Below are 23,122 nucleotides of genomic sequence, written 5' to 3'. Positions count from 1 at the left end.
CTTTGTTGCAATATGTCGTTCTGTCATGCTAATTTGTAGCAAGACATGGCTAATATAGTCATTCAATTTATATTCTTATGCTAATTATCCATGATGCTGGCTTGTTTTGCAAAGCACACTAAAAGTCAACCGATATAAGCGTATGTGTCAGATCTGCCGTCCCACAGGCGATATATACTGCATCTGTGCTGCTTTATCATAGATACATATCCAATATCTGGACATCTGAGCCATGTTTAAACACATATTATATTTATATAATATATAATTATTATTATATTATTAATTATATGTTTATATATAGGTAAGAGATTATTGTTTTGAGCAGCTACCCCATGAATTGTATTAATAACATAGATTTGGTACATTGTGTTTTTCAGCGACGAGGTGATCTCTGTTTTTGAAGTAGTTAAACTCACGGCTTCACAAACTCATGGAAAAAGGCTAAATAGGTAGGAAAACTTCAACACCCATAATGCACTGGGCATGTTGTCCAAGGCCATGCCCACCAGTCTGCGATGGATACGCTTACAGAGTCAAATACTTGCTTTAGTAGGAAATACTACTTAGCAAACTTTAGTGTTGACTTGTAATAATAATAGTAATGTGTTACATTTATATAGCGCTTTTCTAGGCACTCAAAGCGCTTTACATATAGAAGGAGGGAATCTCCTCCACCACCACCAATGTGCAGCACCACCTGATGATGCGATGGCAGCCATTTTGCGCCAGAAAGCTATCCACACACCAGCTGATGGTGGAGAGGAGACGAGTGATGAAGCCAATCGTATATATGTATGGGGATGATTATGATGGACAGGGGCCAATGGGCAAATCTGTCCAGGATGCCGGGGTTACACCCCTACTATGTGTGTGTGTGTGTGCTGGGTAGGTTTAGGGGTAGTGTGTGTGTGTGTGTGTGTGTGTGTGTGTGTGTGTGTGTGCTGGGTAGGTTTAGGGGTAGTGTGTGTGTGTGTGTGTGTGTGTGTGTGTGTGTGATGGGTAGGTTTAGGGGTAGTGTGTGTGTGTGTGTGTGTGCTGGGTAGGTTTAGGGGTAGTGTGTGTGTGTGTGTGTGTGTGTGTGTGTGTGTGTGTGTGTGTGTGTGTGTGTGTGTGTGTGTGTGTGTGATGGGTAGGTTTAGGGGTAGTGTGTGTGTGTGTGTGTGTGTGTGTGCTGGGTAGGTTTAGGGGTAGTGTGTGTGTGTGTGTGTGTGTGTGTGTGTGTGTGTGTGCTGGGTAGGTTTAGGGGTAGTGTGTGTGTGTGTGTGTGTGTGTGTGTGTGTGTGTGTGTGTGTGTGATGGGTAGGTTTAGGGGTAGGGGTAGTGTGTGTGTGTGTGTGTGTGGGCATGTTTTTGTGAAATATCAGAACACAAATGTGTATAATGACATGGGTATTACAAAAAGAGGGTGAAATATGAGGACGTTCCCCATGTCCTCACTTTTCAAAATGAATTTTTTTCACAGAAAGTGAACTGCACAGTCTCCTGTGAGGGGTAGGTTTAGGGGCAGGGGCAGTGTGTGTGTGTGTGTGTGTGTGTGTGTGTGTGTGTGTGTGTGTGTGTGTGTGTGTGTGTGTGTGTGTGTGTGTGTGTGTGTGTGTGTGTGTGTGAGTGTGAGTGTGTGTGTGTGTGTGTGTAGGTTTAGGGGCAGTGTGTGTGTGTGTGTGTGTGTGTGTGTGTGTGTGTGTGTGTGTGTGTGTGTGAGTGTGTGATGGGTAGGTTTAGGGGCAGTGTGTGTGTGTGTGTGTGTGTGTGTGTGTGTGTGTGTGTGTGTGTGTGTGTGTGTGTGTGTGTGTGTGAGAGTGTGTGATGGGTAGGTTTAGGGGCAGTGTGTGTGTGTGTGTGTGTGTGTGTGTGTGTGTGTGTGATGGGTAGGTTTAGGCGAGTGCAAGAGTCTATGAACTGGTCAGTGGTATTGTCATCAGCTCTGATTGGTCAGTGGTATTGTCATCAGCTCTGATTGGTCAGAGTAAGCCACGGAGAACCTCTCGAGTGTGTTTATGGCTCTCATCTCTCTAGCCTGAACACCATCAGTGGAGAGCTGTTGTCCTCAGTGTGAGCAGGAGGAGCTGCTGTATTTCAGGACTTCTGCCTCAGATCTGTTGATGAAGACGCTCCAGGCCGTGCACAGACTCTAATGCTCTCGACTCCAGCTCGTGTGCCGGATTATACACCAGCTCTGCGCTGTTGCTGCTGGTGTGAAGGCCAGCATGAAACACATCATGTGGAAATGTGTGTTTTTAAATGCAACACTTATATTTCCCTGAGAGACAATGAAAATGTTGATCATAATAACAACAGTGCTGTGCGCACATCCTCAATAATTCTCACGAAGAAGTCCAATAAGTGACACACCCTGCAGAATGAAGCAACAGACGCTGTGTGTGTCGCTGGTGTGTGTAATGGCAGTCTCATGGCCAAACCGCAGTCAGATATAATGCTCACCTGGGGAAATGTGCCACTGATTAGAGCCAATCGCTTCAGCGTTTTACATGAGACATGAAACACTACTGCACAACCAAGGAGGAAATCATGGTCTTATGATACTATTTCCCCTTTTTTAATTGTGTGAATCTCCCAAAACATGGCCAGGTTGTATTTCACCCAGACAAAAAAAATTCATTCTTAAAGAAAATTACACTTATTAGGTCTATTCTTCTTCTTCTTCTTCTCCGAAATGAATGCTAAACAAGCTGGAAAACTCATGAGACTTTTGTCAGAAGTGCTGAAAATGTACGTCTGATATGGGTTTCGGAATTAGGTGTGGAAAAATGGCTCAATAGCGCCACCTACAGAGATTTCAATTAAGTGGCATTTGCACTACGTTTCACGTACAGGTATGAAATTCGGCTGACACATGTAACAGCCCAACACCTACAAAAAAGTCCATGGGAGCAAAAGCTGAAAACCAACAGGAAGTGAGTTATTTTGAATTTTCTCTGACATTTTTCTCTGTCATTTTGATTGACAGGCGATCTGACCAATCAAAATTCCATGACTGTAATGCAATACATTTTTTCATGGGTTATTTTTTCAAGGGTTCATCTTTATTTTAGTGTCCTTGTTACAGTGTAATTACACAATTGAGTACTGAGTAATATTAATAAACATGTACTTACTATAGGGTTAGTTGCTTATAATAATGCATCATTTACTCTTACTGCTATAGCACGCACCTGTAATGTGTAATAAGGACACTGTAAAAAAGGGTTTAACCAATGAAAGTGCAGAGTTGTCTTGAAAATTCAGCAAAAAATGCAAATACAAAAAACGTATAGCTCAGGCGTTGCTTCTGTGACAGAAGAGGTTAAAGTATGTTTGCTCTTGTGAAGAGCTATTTCAGACACATCCAGAGCTCATTCCTGGAGCAGAGAATCCCACTGCAGGAGATTTACTGCTGTCCATGTGATCCGGCGCAGTGCATCATGGGAGATCTGTCCTCACACTCTCATATGCCATCGTTTCCTGGAAGAATGCCTCTTTAGTGCCCTTAAAGTTTGGGATAAAGGGCACTTGTGTTGTTCACTACATTTTGAGGCTATACAATGGCATGCACAAGTGTCAGAGCACCAGTAAAAAGCTCTTATTCAGGATTGCATTGTAATTTGAGTGAATAGTTGAATTGAAAAAGGGCTAAATTACACAGTTTCTGTGTGAAAATCTCATCTTTTCAGTGTAGTCTTATACTTTGGACTCCTGCTGTATTTATTTAATTAAGCTATATGTATAGTAAAATCTTTTTTTATTTTACATCATACACTGCCGTTTTTGTTTGGTAAGATTTTTTATGTTTTTAGAAGAAGTCTCTTCTGCTCACCAAGGCTGTATTTATTTTATTAAAAATACACAAAAAACAGTAATATTGTGAAATATTATTATAATGTAAATCAGCTGTTTTCTGTGTGAATATACAGTAAAATGTAATTTATTCCTGTGATCAAAGCTGAATTTATTTGATCAAAAATACAGTAAAAATTGTGAAATATTATAATGTAAATCAGCTGTTTTCTGTGTGAATATACAATAAAATGTCATTTATTCCTGTGATCAAAGCTGAATTTATTTGCTCAAAAATACAGTAAAAATTGTGAAATATTATTATAATGTAAATCAGCTGTTTTCTGTGTGAATATACAGTAAAATGTCATTTATTCCTGTGATCAAAGCTGAATTTATCATCATTACTCCAGTCTTCAGTGTCACATGATCCTTCAGAAATCATTCTCATATGAGGATTTGAGCTCAACAAACAGTTATGATTATTATCAGTGTTGTGTAAACCATTTTTTTTAGGATTCTTTGATGAATATAAAGTTCAAAAGAACAGCATTTATCTGAAATTGAAAGCTTTTGCAACATTGCACTACCATTCAAAAGTTTTGTAACAATTAATGAATTAATTTTTTGGGGGAAAGAACGTAACAAATTAATACATTTATTCAGCAAAGATGCATAAAATGGACCAAAAGTGACAGTAAAGACGTTTATAATGTTGCAAAAGCTTCAGATAAATACTGTTGAAAATGTTTTACACAACACTGATAATAATCAGAAATGTTTGTTGATCATCATATCAGAATGATTTCTGAAGGATCATGTGACACTGAAGACTACATTTTTAAATATATTCAAATAGAAAACATCTGTTTTACGTTGGTATAATATTTCACAACATAACATACATTTTTTTGTATTTTTAAAGCTACACTGTGATATTTTCCCCCATCTAGTGGTGAACTTGTATATGACCATCCAGTGAATATTAGTTTCTGTTCCTCTCGTTTTAACTCCTACGGTGGCCGATTTAGTCCAAGATTAACATGGCTTCCAGCTCGACCTCGTCCACATTGGACACGGAGCCATCGAGTGTTAAAACGCCAAAGGCCAAGCTTGAGTTTACGGGTTTGTCCCTCTTTGGCTAATGTACTTTCAAGATGGAGGAGCAACATGGCGACCCGCATTCAAACCCTCACCCGTATGTGTTTACAATGGCATATTATAAACTTACGAGAATACTTTATTACTTGAAAGAAGTAAATAAACATTAATGAGCACATACATTTTTGAAAGAACTAAGTGTTTTTAGCTAAGAATAAACTAAAAAAGTTACACAGTGTAGCTTTAATAAAACAAATGCAGGTGATCAGACGGGAAAACATTCTTACCGATCAAACACTTTTGAGTGGCAGTGTCACGGTTGGCCTGTAATAATGCTGATAATATATGAGTAAGTCCTGTTTGTCATGGGTGTGTGTTGCATTAGTTCCAGTGCTGTTTGTAACGAGCTCTTCTGTGGAACAGATGCCGGCCTCCAGCACCGCCCAGTGTCCAGTCGGCAGTACTGCAGTGGAGTGGAGCGCCGCACCTCCGCCCCTCCGCCCAGCAGCGAGTCTCCGCGCTTTCACCCGCACGCCAAGGGCAAGAACATCCGTCTGGACGCACATCAGCGCCGGGCCACCCGCAAGAACAGCTTCTGCAACGGGGTGACCTTCAGCCAGCGTCCGCTGCGGCTCTATGAGAAGGTGCGCCTCCACCTCTCCGGGGTCCACACCGGCTGGAGCGGAGCGCTGCGCTTCGGCTTCACCAGCTCAGACCCTAGCGAGCTCGCCTTGGCCGACATCCCCAAATACGCCTGCCCTGACCTGGTGACCCGGCCGGGGTTCTGGGCCAAGGCCCTGCCGGAGAGGCTGGCCATGCGGGACAATGTTCTGGCCTTCTGGGCGGACCGGCACGGACGGGTCTTCTACAGCATCAACGACGGCGAGCCCATCCTCTTCCACTGCGGCCTGAGTGTGGCCTGCCCGCTCTGGGCCATCATAGACATCTACGGCATCACACAGGAAGTCACACTGCTGGGTGAGTCTTCAGATAATCTCACTCACAGTGCGGTTAACACACCAGTGCTTCTCAACTGGGTTTGCTTCAGGTGACACAAGATAGTACCAAAAAATATTGGGTAACACTTTATTTTGATAGTCCACTTTTGTCATTCTACTAACTGTAAGTAACTTTGCAACAACATGTTAACTAACTGTCATTAGAGTATTTGTAGACTGTCTGCTTAATATTTACTAAAACTTAATTTTGTTGGTCCCCCAACAGACATTCTACTGACTATAAGTAACTATAATTCAACTTATTCTACTAACCCGAACCCTAACACCTAACCATAACCTACTAATACTCTAATGACAGTTAGTTAACATTTAGTTGCAAATTTACTTATAGTTAGTAGAATGTTTAAAGTGGACTATTGAAATAAAGTGTAAGCAAATATTGAAGTGAATTAATATTACTAGGGATGCACTGATATGAACATTTTGGCCGATAACCGATAATTCTTTAGATTTGAAAGCCGATGACCGATATATTGGCAGATGAATCTAAATCCACATTTGTATATGATTTTTGAGAGTCTGATTACAAAACCTAAAGTCTCAGCATTAAAGCCACGTCCCAAACACACAGTTATGATGTTCTCATTATGATTTTATGTAGCTGATATGACACACATGTGGCTCTGAACTGTATTTCAATGATTTCAATCATATTTCAAGCCATTCATAACCCATCATAGTGAACAGAGCACATCTGAAGTGTCTCCACTGGAGGAAATTATACATTATTTATCAGCTTTAATATATCAGACAAATATTCTTATCGGGCTGTTTACATTAAAAATTAACATATATCGGCCGATACCGATATGGTGGCCGATATATTGTGCATCTCTAAATATTACCATGATGAACGCCCAGCAATCTGCAAAATTATAAAATGGATGACCCATAATCATAGTCATAATTACTTTTTCTTTGTTCTTTGTTACACAAAAGAAGACATTTTGAATAATATTGGGGTCCAAACAACATTGAATCCTCTCGATTTTCATCATATTGACTAAAAAATACACAAAATATCTTCTGATTATCAAACTCATCCAGTTCTCGGTTAACACACCAGTGCTTCTCAACTGGGTTTGCTTCAGGTGACACAAGATAGTACCAACATTTTTTTGATGAAATAAAATATGGAAATTAATTAATATTACTAGGGATGCACTGATATGAACATTTTGGCCGATAACGATAACCGATAATTCTTTATATTTGAAAGCCGATAACCGATATATTGGCCGATGAATCTAAATCCACATTTTTATATGATTTTTGAGAGTCTGATTACAAAAACTAAAGTCTCAGCATTAAAGCCATGTCCCAAACACACAGTTATGATGTTCTCATTATGATTTTATGTAGCTGATATGACACACATGTGGCTCTGAACTGTATTTCAATGATTTCAATCATATTTCAAGCCATTCATAACCCATCATAGTGAACAGAGCACATCTGAAGTGTCTCCGCTATTTTAAAGCATGAAGCACAGGGGAAAACATTTAAATATGTGAGTTTTAAGGGATAAAATGATTGACTACAGGGAGACTTTAAGATGATATTCCCAGGAAAACATACTAACAATATTTACATTAGAACAAAATCTGAGGACAGAAACAGAAAAAGTCTTCACAACAGCTATTTTATTCTTATTTTCTATTAACATAATACAGTTAAGAATATTTTGTATTCCCAAAACATTTCTTATATTTTTTCAAACGACAAACAATGTTTTTGAAAACCATCATAAATATCCTCTTAACGTTACAGTGGGATAACTCCACTGAAATCCTCAAAGATATGATGTTTAATGCATTTATCGGCTCAGTTCAAATATTAATCATCATCATTATGATTATTACAGTAATCAGCAAAAAGACTTTACAAATTTGATCAGCAAGAGCCATTTTGTTCTTGAGACAATATTTGAGAAGAATAGAATTGTCATCATCTTATGAAAAATAAGTTATTTATGATTTAATATTCACCCCAATGTTCACTTTACAGTGAAACTGAGATTAAAGAAACTAATGTGTATGATTTATGTTTATTACATTAAAAGTTACATTAATAATATTTAAAAATAGAATTTTTCTTAAAAAGTAAGTTTAATTTATTTTTTAGGGATGCACTGATATGAACATTTTAGGTGATAACCGATAATTCTTTAGATTTGAAAGCCGATAACCGAAATATTGGTGGATTAATCTAAATCCACATTTGTATATGACTTTTGAGAGTCTGATTACAAAAACACACAGTTATGATGTTCTCATTATGATTTTATGTAGCCAATATGACACACATGTGGCTCTGAACTGTATTTCAATGATTTCAATCATATTTCAAGCGATTCATAACCCATCATAGTGAACAGAGCACATCTGAAGTGTCTCCGCTGGAGGAAATTATACATTATTTATTAGCTTTAATATATCGGACAAATATTCTTATTGGGCCGATTACATTTAAAATGAACACATATCGGGCGATGCCGATATGGTGACCGATATATCTCTAAATATTACCATGATGAACGCCCAGCAATCTGCAAAATTATAAAATGGATGACCCATAATCATAGTCATAATTACTCAGGCTCATGCCTGTATGTCTTTCTTTGTTCTTTGTTACACAAAAGAAGACATTTTGAATAATATTGGGGTCCAAACAACATTGAATCCTCTCGATTTTCATCATATTGACTAAAAAAGACACACAATATCTTCTGATTATCAAACTCATCCAGTTCTCCTTATAGCTGGAGTTGTAGGGTTGTGGTTTCACCGGCTTCTTCTTATTAAACCGTGTTTATCCTGATTGCAAGAGAACAGGAATTTAACAAAATTCCCCAAATTTAATCTGAAAATCTTCTTTAGTGTTCATCTCTGATGGCATGAGGGTGAGAGAATGTGCATTTAATTAATCTTCTGCTCATAATACATTACCTAATATTCATTTATACAACTAAAGCTGATTTACATTGCAGAAGAAGCCAGATAATACAATGCTGGGTTGTTTCAACTCATGTTTGGGTCAAATATGGACAAACCCAATGGTTGGATTTAAAATTTAAACCCAAATCCATATTTGACACAAACATGAGTTGAAAGAACCCAGCATTTGTTTAGAGTGTATACACACACACCGACCAATACTCGATATCGGCCGATAAAATCTATTATTTTCCACTATCGACCATTTTGTTTGAAAAGTCAATGATCAGGGCTGATTATAACCTGTCAAACAAAAGGAGGAGACAAACCGTCTCAAACTGCAACTCATTCTGTGTGAAGATAATCTCTCTTGTGGTGAATTTAGGGCTGTTGAAGTGAACATGAGGCATTAACAGTTAAAAACAGAGATGTAAAAGCTCTATTTGAGCCTCTGAATCACCCGTAGTTCATGCCAGGGCTGCGGTTTTACTACAATAAACATTATTGGCAGCTTTATTTCTGATAAGAGACCAATTCTGTCCATTTTATCACCAAAATAAAACATTCTTAAATGTGACAGACCTCAGTTCAAGCGGCTTTACTACTAGTTATAGCAACAAATAACCACGAATGAACATCAGAGGGAACGTTAAAGAAACTGAGGTCAATCATGTCTCATGTAATCCATCAATCACATACATGTACCAAGTTGTACAACTCAATATATCACACACAAACCATATAGACCACCAGATTTAAATTTCAGATATGACAGAAATGTGTCCAGAGAAGCTGGAGAAGAGAGCTCTGCAGGCTGCTCTGAACAACACAGTGTCCTCCACAAACGCTGATGTCCTGCGGGACGGCCCGCGGGTTTGCCGTATGCCACTGGTGTTCATAATGTTGTGCTGCTGTAAGTAGGCCAGAGAAGGGTCATCTGGGACACGTCACTCCGGCTGTCACACTTAAAGCTGCTCTTCAGATCAAGCTAAATGTGGGTTTGGTCCCTCATAGTCACAGGCTGCCATGAAAACCAGGACACTTGAGAGACTAGATCACTCGACTAAATCAATTAAACATGAAAAAATTACACTAAATATCTGTATAATGGACATCAGTGCCTATAAGGTGTTTGTAAAGTTTCCTATCTGGAGATGCTAAACATCCTAAGTCTGAGAATGTGAGTGACTGAACTGATCTGTGCTTTTGTGCCGAGCTGAAGGCCTGTGCTTGGCTTCAGTCTGGCGGATTATTGACCATGTTTGGTCAGGGCTGGAGAAAGAGTCCCAGCTGAACACAGACCTATAGCCGTGTTTGTTTGGCCTGGGTTTCGGTCCCTTTGTTGGCTCATGAGGATAGATTTATAGGCAGAGAGATTTATCCGTCTGTGATGGGAATGAGTTCGTTCATAACACATTGTTAGACCATGAACCATATTACACCATCTGACCCAGTGGCTCTCAATGTGTTTGGGTAGAAATTGTATTTGGGAGGGGGGCCTTCAAATATTTTTGTGGACAATGGTGGGCCTTAAGGGTTAATTCACCCAAAAATGAAAATTATAATTTACTCACCCTCAAGTCATCCGAGGTGTATATGACATTCTTCCTTCAGAAGAAAACAATCAAGAGTTATATTAATAAATATCCTGGCTCTTCCAAGCTTTATAATGGCAGTGAATGGTGGATGACATTTTAAAGCCCAAAAAATCTATCCATCATAAAAGTGCATCTATCCATCATAAAAGTGCATCCATCCATCATAAAAGTGCATCTATCCATCATAAAAGTGCATCTGTCCATCATAAAAGTGCATCCATCCATCATAAAAGTGCATCTGTCCATCATAAAAGTGCATCTGTCCATCATAAAAGTGCATCTGTCCATCATAAAAGTGCATCCATCCATCATAAAAGTGCATCTATCCATCATAAAAGTGCATCTGTCCATCATAAAAGTGCATCTGTCCATCATAAAAGTGCATCTATCCATCATAAAAGTGCATCTGTCCATCATAAAAGTGCATCTGTCCATCATAAAAGTGCATCTATCCATCATAAAAGTGCATCTATCCATCATAAAAGTGCATCTATCCATCATAAAAGTGCATCTGTCCATCATAAAAGTTCATCTGTCCGTCATAAAAGTGCATCTATCCATCATAAAAGTGCATCTGTCCATCATAAAAGTGCATCTGTCCATCATAAAAGTGCATCTATCCATCATAAAAGTGCATCTATCCTTCATAAAAGTGCATCTATCCATCATAAAAGTGCATCTGTCCGTCATAAAAGTCCATCTATCCATCATAAAAGTGCATCTATCCTTCATAAAAGTGCATCTATCCATCATAAATGTGCATCTATCCATCTTAAAAGTGCATCTGTCCGTCATAAAAGTCCATCTATCATCATAAAAGTCCATCTATCCATCATAAAAGTGCATCTATCCGTCATAAAAGTGCATCTATCCGTCATAAAAGTGCATCTATCCATCATAAAAGTCCATCTATCATCATAAAAGTGCATCTATCCATCATAAAAGTGCATCTATCCGTCATAAAAGTGCATCTATCCATCATAAAAGTGCATCCATCCGTCATAAAAGTCCATCTATCCATCATAAAAGTGCATCTATCCATCATAAAAGTGCATCCATCCATCATAAAAGTGCATCTGTCCATCATAAAAGTCCATCTATCCATCATAAAAGTGCATCTGTCCATCATAAAAGTCCATCTATCCATCATAAAAGTGCATCTATCCGTCATAAAAGTGCATCTATCCGTCATAAAAGTGCATCCATCCATCCATCATAAAAGTGCATCTATCCGTCATAAAAGTGCATCCATCCATCATAAAAGTGCATCTATCCATCATAAAAGTGCATCTATCCGTCATAAAAGTGCATCTATCCGTCATAAAAGTGCATCCATCCATCCATCATAAAAGTGCATCTATCCGTCATAAAAGTGCATCCATCCATCATAAAAGTGCATCTATCCGTCATAAAAGTGCATCTATCCGTCATAAAAGTGCATCCATCCATCCATCATAAAAGTGCATCTATCCGTCATAAAAGTGCATCCATCCATCATAAAAGTGCATCCATCCATCCATCATAAAAGTGCATCTATCCTTCATAAAAGTGCATCCATCCGTCATAAAAGTGCATCTGTCCATCATAAAAGTGCATCTATCCGTCATAAAAGTGCATCCATCCATCCATCATAAAAGTGCATCTATCCGTCATAAAAGTGCATCCATCCATCCATCATAAAAGTCCATCTATCCATCATAAAAGTGCATCTGTCCATCATAAAAGTGCATCTATCCATCATAAAAGTGCATCTGTCCATCATAAAAGTCCATCTATCCATCATAAAAGTGCATCTGTCCATCATAAAAGTCCATCTATCCATCATAAAAGTGCATCTATCCATCATAAAAGTGCATCTATCCATAATAAAAGTGCATCTATCCGTCATAAAAGTGCATCTATCCGTCATAAAAGTGCATCCATCCATCCATCATAAAAGTGCATCTATCCGTCATAAAAGTGCATCCATCCATCCATCATAAAAGTGCATCCATCCGTCATAAAAGTGCATCCATCCTTCATAAAAGTGCATCTATCCATCATAAAAGTGCATCTATCCATCATAAAAGTGCATCTATCCATCCATCATAAAAGTGCATCCATCCTTCATAAAAGTGCATCTATCCATCATAAAAGTGCATCTGTCCATCATAAAAGTGCATCTGTCCATCATAAAAGTGCATCTATCCATCCATCATAAAAGTGCATCTATCCTTCATAAAAGTGCATCTATCCATCATAAAAGTGCATCCATCCGTCATAAAAGTGCATCCATCCTTCATAAAAGTGCATCTATCCATCATAAAAGTGCATCCATCCATCATAAAAGTGCATCTATCCGTCATAAAAGTGCATCCATCCATCCATCATAAAAGTGCATCCATCCGTCATAAAAGTGCATCCATCCTTCATAAAAGTGCATCTATCCATCATAAAAGTGCATCTATCCATCATAAAAGTGCATCTGTCCATCATAAAAGTGCATCTATCCATCCATCATAAAAGTGCATCCATCCTTCATAAAAGTGCATCTATCCATCATAAAAGTGCATCTGTCCATCATAAAAGTGCATCTATCCATCCATCATAAAAGTGCATCTATCCGTCATAAAAGTGCATCCATCCATCCATCATAAAAGTGCATCCATCCGTCATAAAAGTGCATCCATCCTTCATAAAAGTGCATCTATCCATCATAAAAGTGCATCTATCCATCATAAAAGTGCATCCATCCATCATAAAAGTGCATCCATCCATCATAAAAGTGCATCTATCCATCATAAAAGTGCATCCATCCATCCATCATAAAAGTGCATCTATCCATCATAAAAGTGCATCTATCCATCATAAAAGTGCATCCATCCTTCATAAAAGTGCATCTATCCATCATAAAAGTGCATCTATCCATCATAAAAGTGCATCCATCCATCATAAAAGTGCATCCATCCATCATAAAAGTGCATCTATCCATCATAAAAGTGCATCCATCCATCCATCATAAAAGTGCATCTATCCATCATAAAAGTGCATCTATCCATCATAAAAGTCCATCTATCCATCATAAAAGTGCATCTATCCATCATAAAAGTCCATCTATCCATCATAAAAGTGCATCTATCCATCATAAAAGTGCATCCATCCTTCATAAAAGTGCATCTATCCATCATAAAAGTGCATCTATCCATCATAAAAGTGCATCTGTCCATCATAAAAGTGCATCTATCCATCATAAAAGTGCATCTATCCATCATAAAAGTGCATCTATCCATCATAAAAGTGCATCTGTCCATCATAAAAGTGCATCTATCCATCATAAAAGTGCATCTATCCATCATAAAAGTGCATCTATCCATCATAAAAGTGCATCTGTCCATCATAAAAGTGCATCTATCCATCATAAAAGTGCATCTATCCATCATAAAAGTGCATCTATCCATCATAAAAGTGCATCTGTCCATCATAAAAGTGCATCTATCCATAATAAAAGTGCATCCATCCATCATAAAAGTGCATCTATCCATCATAAAAGTGCATCTATCCATCATAAAAGTGCATCTGTCCATCATAAAAGTGCATCTATCCATCATAAAAGTGCATCTGTCCATCATAAAAGTGCATCTATCCATAATAAAAGTGCATCTATCCATCATAAAAGTGCATCTATCCATCATAAAAGTGCATCTATCCATCATAAAAGTGCATCTGTCCATCATAAAAGTGCATCTATCCATCATAAAAGTGCATCCATCCATCATAAAAGTGCTTCTGTCCCTCATAAAAGTGCATCTATCCATCATAAAAGTGCATCTATCCATCATAAAAGTGCATCTATCCATCATAAAAGTGCATCTATCCATCATAAAAGTGCATCCATCCATCATAAAAGTGCATCTGTCCATCATAAAAGTGCATCTATCCATCATAAAAGTGCATCTATCCATAATAAAAGTGCATCTATCCATCATAAAAGTGCATCTATCCATCATAAAAGTGCATCCATCCTTCATAAAAGTGCATCTATCCATCATAAAAGTGCATCTATCCATCATAAAAGTGCATCCATCCTTCATAAAAGTGCATCTATCCATAATAAAAGTGCATCTATCCATCATAAAAGTGCATCTATCCATCATAAAAGTGCATCCATCCATCCTAAAAGTGCATCTATCCATCATAAAAGTGCATCCATCCATCCTAAAAGTGCATCTATCAATCATAAAAGTGCATCTATCAATCATAAAAGTGCATCTATCCATCATAAAAGTGCATCCATCCATCATAAAAGTGCATCTATCCATCATAAAAGTGCATCTATCCATCATAAAAGTGCATCTATCCATCATAAAAGTGCATCTATCCATAATAAAAGTGCATCTATCCATCATAAAAGTGCATCTATCCATCATAAAAGTGCATCTATCCATAATAAAAGTGCATCTATCCATAATAAAAGTGCATCTATCCATAATAAAAGTGCATCTATCCATCATAAAAGTGCATCTATCCATAATAAAAGTGCATCTATCCATAATAAAAGTGCATCTATCCATAATAAAAGTGCATCCATCCATCCTAAAAGTGCATCCATCCATCATAAAAGTGCATCCATCAATCATAAAAGTGCATCTATCCATCATAAAAGTGCATCTATCCATCATAAAAGTGCATCTATCCATAATAAAAGTGCATCTATCCATAATAAAAGTGCATCTATCCATAATAAAAGTGCATCCATCCATCCTAAAAGTGCATCTATCAATCATAAAAGTGCATCTATCCATAATAAAAGTGCATCTATCCATCATAAAAGTGCATCCATCCATCCTAAAAGTGCATCTATCCATCATAAAAGTGCATCTATCAATCATAAAAGTGCATCTATCCATAATAAAAGTGCATCTATCCATCATAAAAGTGCATCCATCCATCCTAAAAGTGCATCTATCCTTCATAAAAGTGCATCTATCCATAATAAAAGTGCATCCATCCATCCTAAAAGTGCATCTATCAATCATAAAAGTGCATCTGTCCGTCATAAAAGTGCATCCATCCATCCTAAAAGTGCATCTATCCATCATAAAAGTGCATCTATCCATCATAAAAGTGCATCCATCCATCCTAAAAGTGCATCTATCCATCATAAAAGTGCATCTATCAATCATAAAAGTGCATCTATCCATAATAAAAGTGCATCCATCCATCCTAAAAGTGCATCTATCCATAATAAAAGTGCATCCATCCATCCTAAAAGTGCATCTATCCTTCATAAAAGTGCATCTATCCATAATAAAAGTGCATCTATCCATCATAAAAGTGCATCCATCCATCATAAAAGTGCATCTATCCATAATAAAAGTGCATCCATCCATCCTAAAAGTGCATCTATCAATCATAAAAGTGCATCTATCCATAATAAAAGTGCATCTATCCATCATAAAAGTGCATCCATCCATCCTAAAAGTGCATCTATCCTTCATAAAAGTGCATCTATCCATAATAAAAGTGCATCTATCCATCATAAAAGTGCATCCATCCATCATAAAAGTGCATCTATCCATCATAAAAGTGCATCTATCCATCATAAAAGTGCATCTATCCATCATAAAAGTGCATCCATCCATCATAAAAGTGCATCTATCCATCATAAAAGTGCATCTATCCATCATAAAAGTGCATCCATCCTTCATAAAAGTGCATCTATCCATAATAAAAGTGCATCTATCCATCATAAAAGTGCATCTATCCATCATAAAAGTGCATCTATCCATCATAAAAGTGCATCTATCCATCATAAAAGTGCATCCATCCATCATAAAAGTGCATCTATCCATCATAAAAGTGCATCTATCCATCATAAAAGTGCATCCATCCATCATAAAAGTGCATCTATCCATCATAAAAGTGCATCTATCCATCATAAAAGTGCATCTATCCATCATAAAAGTGCATCCATCCATCATAAAAGTGCATCTATCCTTCATAAAAGTGCATCTATCCATAATAAAAGTGCATCTATCCATCATAAAAGTGCATCCATCCATCATAAAAGTGCATCTATCCATCATAAAAGTGCATCTATCCATCATAAAAGTGCATCTATCCATCATAAAAGTGCATCCATCCATCATAAAAGTGCATCTATCCATCATAAAAGTGCATCTATCCTTCATAAAAGTGCATCTATCCATAATAAAAGTGCATCTATCCATAATAAAAGTGCATCTATCCATCATAAAAGTGCATCTATCCATCATAAAAGTGCATCCATCCATCCTAAAAGTGCATCTATCAATCATAAAAGTGCATCTATCAATCATAAAAGTGCATCTATCCATCATAAAAGTGCATCCATCCATCATAAAAGTGCATCTATCCATCATAAAAGTGCATCTATCCATCATAAAAGTGCATCTATCCATCATAAAAGTGCATCTATCCATAATAAAAGTGCATCTATCCATCATAAAAGTGCATCTATCCATCATAAAAGTGCATCTATCCATCATAAAAGTGCATCTATCCATAATAAAAGTGCATCTATCCATAATAAAAGTGCATCTATCCATAATAAAAGTGCATCTATCCATCATAAAAGTGCATCTATCAATCATAAAAGTGCATCTATCCATAATAAAAGTGCATCTATCCATCATAAAAGTGCATCCATCCATCCTAAAAGTGCATCTATCCATCATAAAAGTGCATCTATCAATCATAAAAGTGCATCTATCCATCATAAAAGTGCATCTATCCATCATAAAAGTGCATCTATCCATAATAAAAGTGCATCTATCCATCATAAAAGTGCATCTATCCATCATAAAAGTGCATCTATCCATCATAAAAGTGCATCTATCCATCATAAAAGTGCATCTATCATCATAAAAGTGCATCTATCCATCATAAAAGTGCATCTATCCATAATAAAAGTGCATCTATCCATAATAAAAGTGCATCTATCCATAATAAAAGTGCATCTATCCATCATAAAAGTGCATCTATCCATAATAAAAGTGCATCTATCCATAATAAAAGTGCATCTATCCATAATAAAAGTGCATCTATCCATAATAAAAGTGCATCTATCCATAATAAAAGTGCATCCATCCATCCTAAAAGTGCATCCATCCATCATAAAAGTGCATCCATCAATCATAAAAGTGCATCTATCCATCATAAAAGTGCATCTATCCATCATAAAAGTGCATCTATCCATAATAAAAGTGCATCTATCCATAATAAAAGTGCATCTATCCATAATAAAAGTGCATCCATCCATCCTAAAAGTGCATCTATCAATCATAAAAGTGCATCTATCCATAATAAAAGTGCATCTATCCATCATAAAAGTGCATCCATCCATCCTAAAAGTGCATCTATCCATCATAAAAGTGCATCTATCAATCATAAAAGTGCATCTATCCATAATAAAAGTGCATCTATCCATCATAAAAGTGCATCCATCCATCCTAAAAGTGCATCTATCCTTCATAAAAGTGCATCTATCCATAATAAAAGTGCATCTATCCATCATAAAAGTGCATCTATCCATCATAAAAGTGCATCTATCCATAATAAAAGTGCATCTATCCATAATAAAAGTGCATCTATCCATAATAAAAGTGCATCTATCCATCATAAAAGTGCATCTATCCATAATAAAAGTGCATCTATCCATAATAAAAGTGCATCTATCCATAATAAAAGTGCATCCATCCATCCTAAAAGTGCATCCATCCATCATAAAAGTGCATCCATCAATCATAAAAGTGCATCTATCCATCATAAAAGTGCATCTATCCATCATAAAAGTGCATCTATCCATAATAAAAGTGCATCTATCCATAATAAAAGTGCATCTATCCATAATAAAAGTGCATCCATCCATCCTAAAAGTGCATCTATCAATCATAAAAGTGCATCTATCCATAATAAAAGTGCATCTATCCATCATAAAAGTGCATCCATCCATCCTAAAAGTGCATCTATCCATCATAAAAGTGCATCTATCAATCATAAAAGTGCATCTATCCATAATAAAAGTGCATCTATCCATCATAAAAGTGCATCCATCCATCCTAAAAGTGCATCTATCCTTCATAAAAGTGCATCTATCCATAATAAAAGGGCATCCATCCATCCTAAAAGTGCATCTATCAATCATAAAAGTGCATCTATCCATAATAAAAGTGCATCTATCCATCATAAAAGTGCATCCATCCATCCTAAAAGTGCATCTATCCATCATAAAAGTGCATCTATCAATCATAAAAGTGCATCTATCCATAATAAAAGTGCATCTATCCTTCATAAAAGTGCATCTATCCATCATAAAAGTGCATCTATCCATCATAAAAGTGCATCCATCCTTCATAAAAGTGCATCTATCCATCCTAAAAGTGCATCTATCCTTCATAAAAGTGCATCTATCCATAATAAAAGTGCATCTATCCATCATAAAAGTGCATCCATCCATCATAAAAGTGCATCTATCCATCATAAAAGTGCATCTATCCATCATAAAAGTGCATCCATCCATCATAAAAGTGCATCTATCAATCATAAAAGTGCATCTATCCATCATAAAAGTGCATCTATCCATAATAAAAGTGCATCCATCCATCCTAAAAGTGCATCTATCAATCATAAAAGTGCATCTATCCATAATAAAAGTGCATCTATCCATCATAAAAGTGCATCCATCCATCCTAAAAGTGCATCTATCCTTCATAAAAGTGCATCTATCCATAATAAAAGTGCATCTATCCATCATAAAAGTGCATCCATCCATCATAAAAGTGCATCTATCCATCATAAAAGTGCATCTATCCATCATAAAAGTGCATCCATCCATCATAAAAGTGCATCTATCCATCATAAAAGTGCATCTATCCATCATAAAAGTGCATCCATCCTTCATAAAAGTGCATCTATCCATAATAAAAGTGCATCTATCCATCATAAAAGTGCATCTATCCATAATAAAAGTGCATCTATCCATAATAAAAGTGCATCTATCCATAATAAAAGTGCATCTATCCATAATAAAAGTGCATCTATCCATCATAAAAGTGCATCCATCCATCCTAAAAGTGCATCTATCAATCATAAAAGTGCATCTATCCATCATAAAAGTGCATCTATCCATCATAAAAGTGCATCCATCCATCATAAAAGTGCATCTATCCATCATAAAAGTGCATCTATCCATCATAAAAGTGCATCTATCCATCATAAAAGTGCATCTATCCATAATAAAAGTGCATCTATCCATCATAAAAGTGCATCTATCCATCATAAAAGTGCATCTATCCATCATAAAAGTGCATCTATCCATCATAAAAGTGCATCTATCCATAATAAAAGTGCATCTATCCATAATAAAAGTGCATCTATCCATCATAAAAGTGCATCCATCCATCGTAAAAGTGCATCTATCAATCATAAAAGTGCATCTATCAATCATAAAAGTGCATCTATCCATCATAAAAGTGCATCCATCCATCATAAAAGTGCATCTATCCATCATAAAAGTGCATCTATCCATCATAAAAGTGCATCTATCCATAATAAAAGTGCATCTATCCATAATAAAAGTGCATCCATCCATCCTAAAAGTGCATCCATCCATCATAAAAGTGCATCCATCAATCATAAAAGTGCATCTATCCATCATAAAAGTGCATCTATCCATCATAAAAGTGCATCTATCCATAATAAAAGTGCATCTATCCATAATAAAAGTGCATCTATCCATAATAAAAGTGCATCCATCCATCCTAAAAGTGCATCTATCAATCATAAAAGTGCATCTATCCATAATAAAAGTGCATCTATCCATCATAAAAGTGCATCCATCCATCCTAAAAGTGCATCTATCCATCATAAAAGTGCATCTATCCATAATAAAAGTGCATCTATCCATCATAAAAGTGCATCCATCCATCCTAAAAGTGCATCTATCCTTCATAAAAGTGCATCTATCCATAATAAAAGTGCATCTATCCATCATAAAAGTGCATCTATCCATCATAAAAGTGCATCTATCCATAATAAAAGTGCATCTATCCATAATAAAAGTGCATCTATCCATAATAAAAGTGCATCTATCCATCATAAAAGTGCATCTATCCATAATAAAAGTGCATCTATCCATAATAAAAGTGCATCTATCCATAATAAAAGTGCATCCATCCATCCTAAAAGTGCATCCATCCATCATAAAAGTGCATCCATCAATCATAAAAGTGCATCTATCCATCATAAAAGTGCATCTATCCATCATAAAAGTGCATCTATCCATAATAAAAGTGCATCTATCCATAATAAAAGTGCATCTATCCATAATAAAAGTGCATCCATCCATCCTAAAAGTGCATCTATCAATCATAAAAGTGCATCTATCCATAATAAAAGTGCATCTATCCATCATAAAAGTGCATCCATCCATCCTAAAAGTGCATCTATCCATCATAAAAGTGCATCTATCAATCATAAAAGTGCATCTATCCATAATAAAAGTGCATCTATCCATCATAAAAGTGCATCCATCCATCCTAAAAGTGCATCTATCAATCATAAAAGTGCATCTATCCATAATAAAAGTGCATCTATCCATCATAAAAGTGCATCCATCCATCCTAAAAGTGCATCTATCCATCCTAAAAGTGCATCTATCAATCATAAAAGTGCATCTATCCATAATAAAAGTGCATCTATCCATCATAAAAGTGCATCCATCCATCCTAAAAGTGCATCTATCCATCCTAAAAGTGCATCTATCAATCATAAAAGTGCATCTATCCATAATAAAAGTGCATCTATCCTTCATAAAAGTGCATCTATCCATCATAAAAGTGCATCTATCCATCATAAAAGTGCATCCATCCTTCATAAAAGTGCATCTATCCATCCTAAAAGTGCATCTATCCTTCATAAAAGTGCATCTATCCATAATAAAAGTGCATCTATCCATCATAAAAGTGCATCCATCCATCCTAAAAGTGCATCTATCCTTCATAAAAGTGCATCTATCCATAATAAAAGTGCATCCATCCATCCTAAAAGTGCATCTATCCTTCATAAAAGTGCATCTATCCATAATAAAAGTGCATCTATCCATCATAAAAGTGCATCCATCCATCATAAAAGTGCATCTATCCATCATAAAAGTGCATCTATCCATCATAAAAGTGCATCCATCCATCATAAAAGTGCATCTATCCATAATAAAAGTGCATCCATCCATCCTAAAAGTGCATCTATCAATCATAAAAGTGCATCTATCCATAATAAAAGTGCATCTATCCATCATAAAAGTGCATCCATCCATCCTAAAAGTGCATCTATCCTTCATAAAAGTGCATCTATCCATAATAAAAGTGCATCTATCCATCATAAAAGTGCATCCATCCATCATAAAAGTGCATCTATCCATCATAAAAGTGCATCTATCCATCATAAAAGTGCATCTATCCATCATAAAAGTGCATCCATCCATCATAAAAGTGCATCTATCCATCATAAAAGTGCATCTATCCATCATAAAAGTGCATCCATCCTTCATAAAAGTGCATCTATCCATAATAAAAGTGCATCTATCCATCATAAAAGTGCATCTATCCATAATAAAAGTGCATCTATCCATAATAAAAGTGCATCTATCCATAATAAAAGTGCATCTATCCATAATAAAAGTGCATCTATCCATCATAAAAGTGCATCTATCCATAATAAAAGTGCATCTATCCATCATAAAAGTGCATCCATCCATCCTAAAAGTGCATCTATCCATCATAAAAGTGCATCTATCCATCATAAAAGTGCATCCATCCATCATAAAAGTGCATCTATCCATCCTAAAAGTGCATCCATCCATCCTAAAAGTGCATCTATCCATCATAAAAGTGCATCTATCCATCATAAAAGTGCATCCATCCATCATAAAAGTGCATCTATCCATAATAAAAGTGCATCCATCCATCCTAAAAGTGCATCTATCAATCATAAAAGTGCATCTATCCATCATAAAAGTGCATCTATCCATCATAAAAGTGCATCCATCCATCATAAAAGTGCATCTATCCATCATAAAAGTGCATCTATCCATCATAAAAGTGCATCTATCCATCATAAAAGTGCATCTATCCATAATAAAAGTGCATCTATCCATCATAAAAGTGCATCTATCCATCATAAAAGTGCATCTATCCATCATAAAAGTGCATCTATCCATCATAAAAGTGCATCTATCCATAATAAAAGTGCATCTATCCATAATAAAAGTGCATCTATCCATCATAAAAGTGCATCCATCCATCCTAAAAGTGCATCTATCAATCATAAAAGTGCATCTATCAATCATAAAAGTGCATCTATCCATCATAAAAGTGCATCTATCCATCATAAAAGTGCATCTATCCATCATAAAAGTGCATCTATCCATAATAAAAGTGCATCTATCCATCATAAAAGTGCATCTATCAATCATAAAAGTGCATCTATCCATAATAAAAGTGCATCTATCCATCATAAAAGTGCATCCATCCATCCTAAAAGTGCATATATCCATCATAAAAGTGCATCTATCAATCATAAAAGTGCATCTATCCATAATAAAAGTGCATCTATCCATCATAAAAGTGCATCCATCCATCCTAAAAGTGCATCTATCCTTCATAAAAGTGCATCT

General features: G+C 36.3%; 1 protein-coding gene across 1 annotated transcript in view; it reads left to right on the top strand.

Moving 5' to 3' along the window:
* Window positions 1-23,122, top strand: part of neurl1b (neuralized E3 ubiquitin protein ligase 1B) — a 44,524-nt gene that overhangs the window by 5,447 nt on the left and 15,955 nt on the right. The window contains exon 2 of the mRNA XM_079838928.1: window positions 5,302-5,856. Within this exon, the coding sequence (XP_079695054.1) occupies window positions 5,302-5,856 (555 nt within the window). The remainder of the gene's footprint in view (window positions 1-5,301; window positions 5,857-23,122) is intronic.

Source organism: Gobio gobio (genome assembly GCF_949357685.1).
Source record: "Gobio gobio genome assembly, chromosome: 16".
Classification (NCBI taxonomy): domain Eukaryota; kingdom Metazoa; phylum Chordata; class Actinopteri; order Cypriniformes; family Gobionidae; genus Gobio; species Gobio gobio.
The sequence above is the reverse complement of the archived record's forward strand: the minus strand, read 5'-3'. Positions and strand labels throughout refer to the sequence as shown.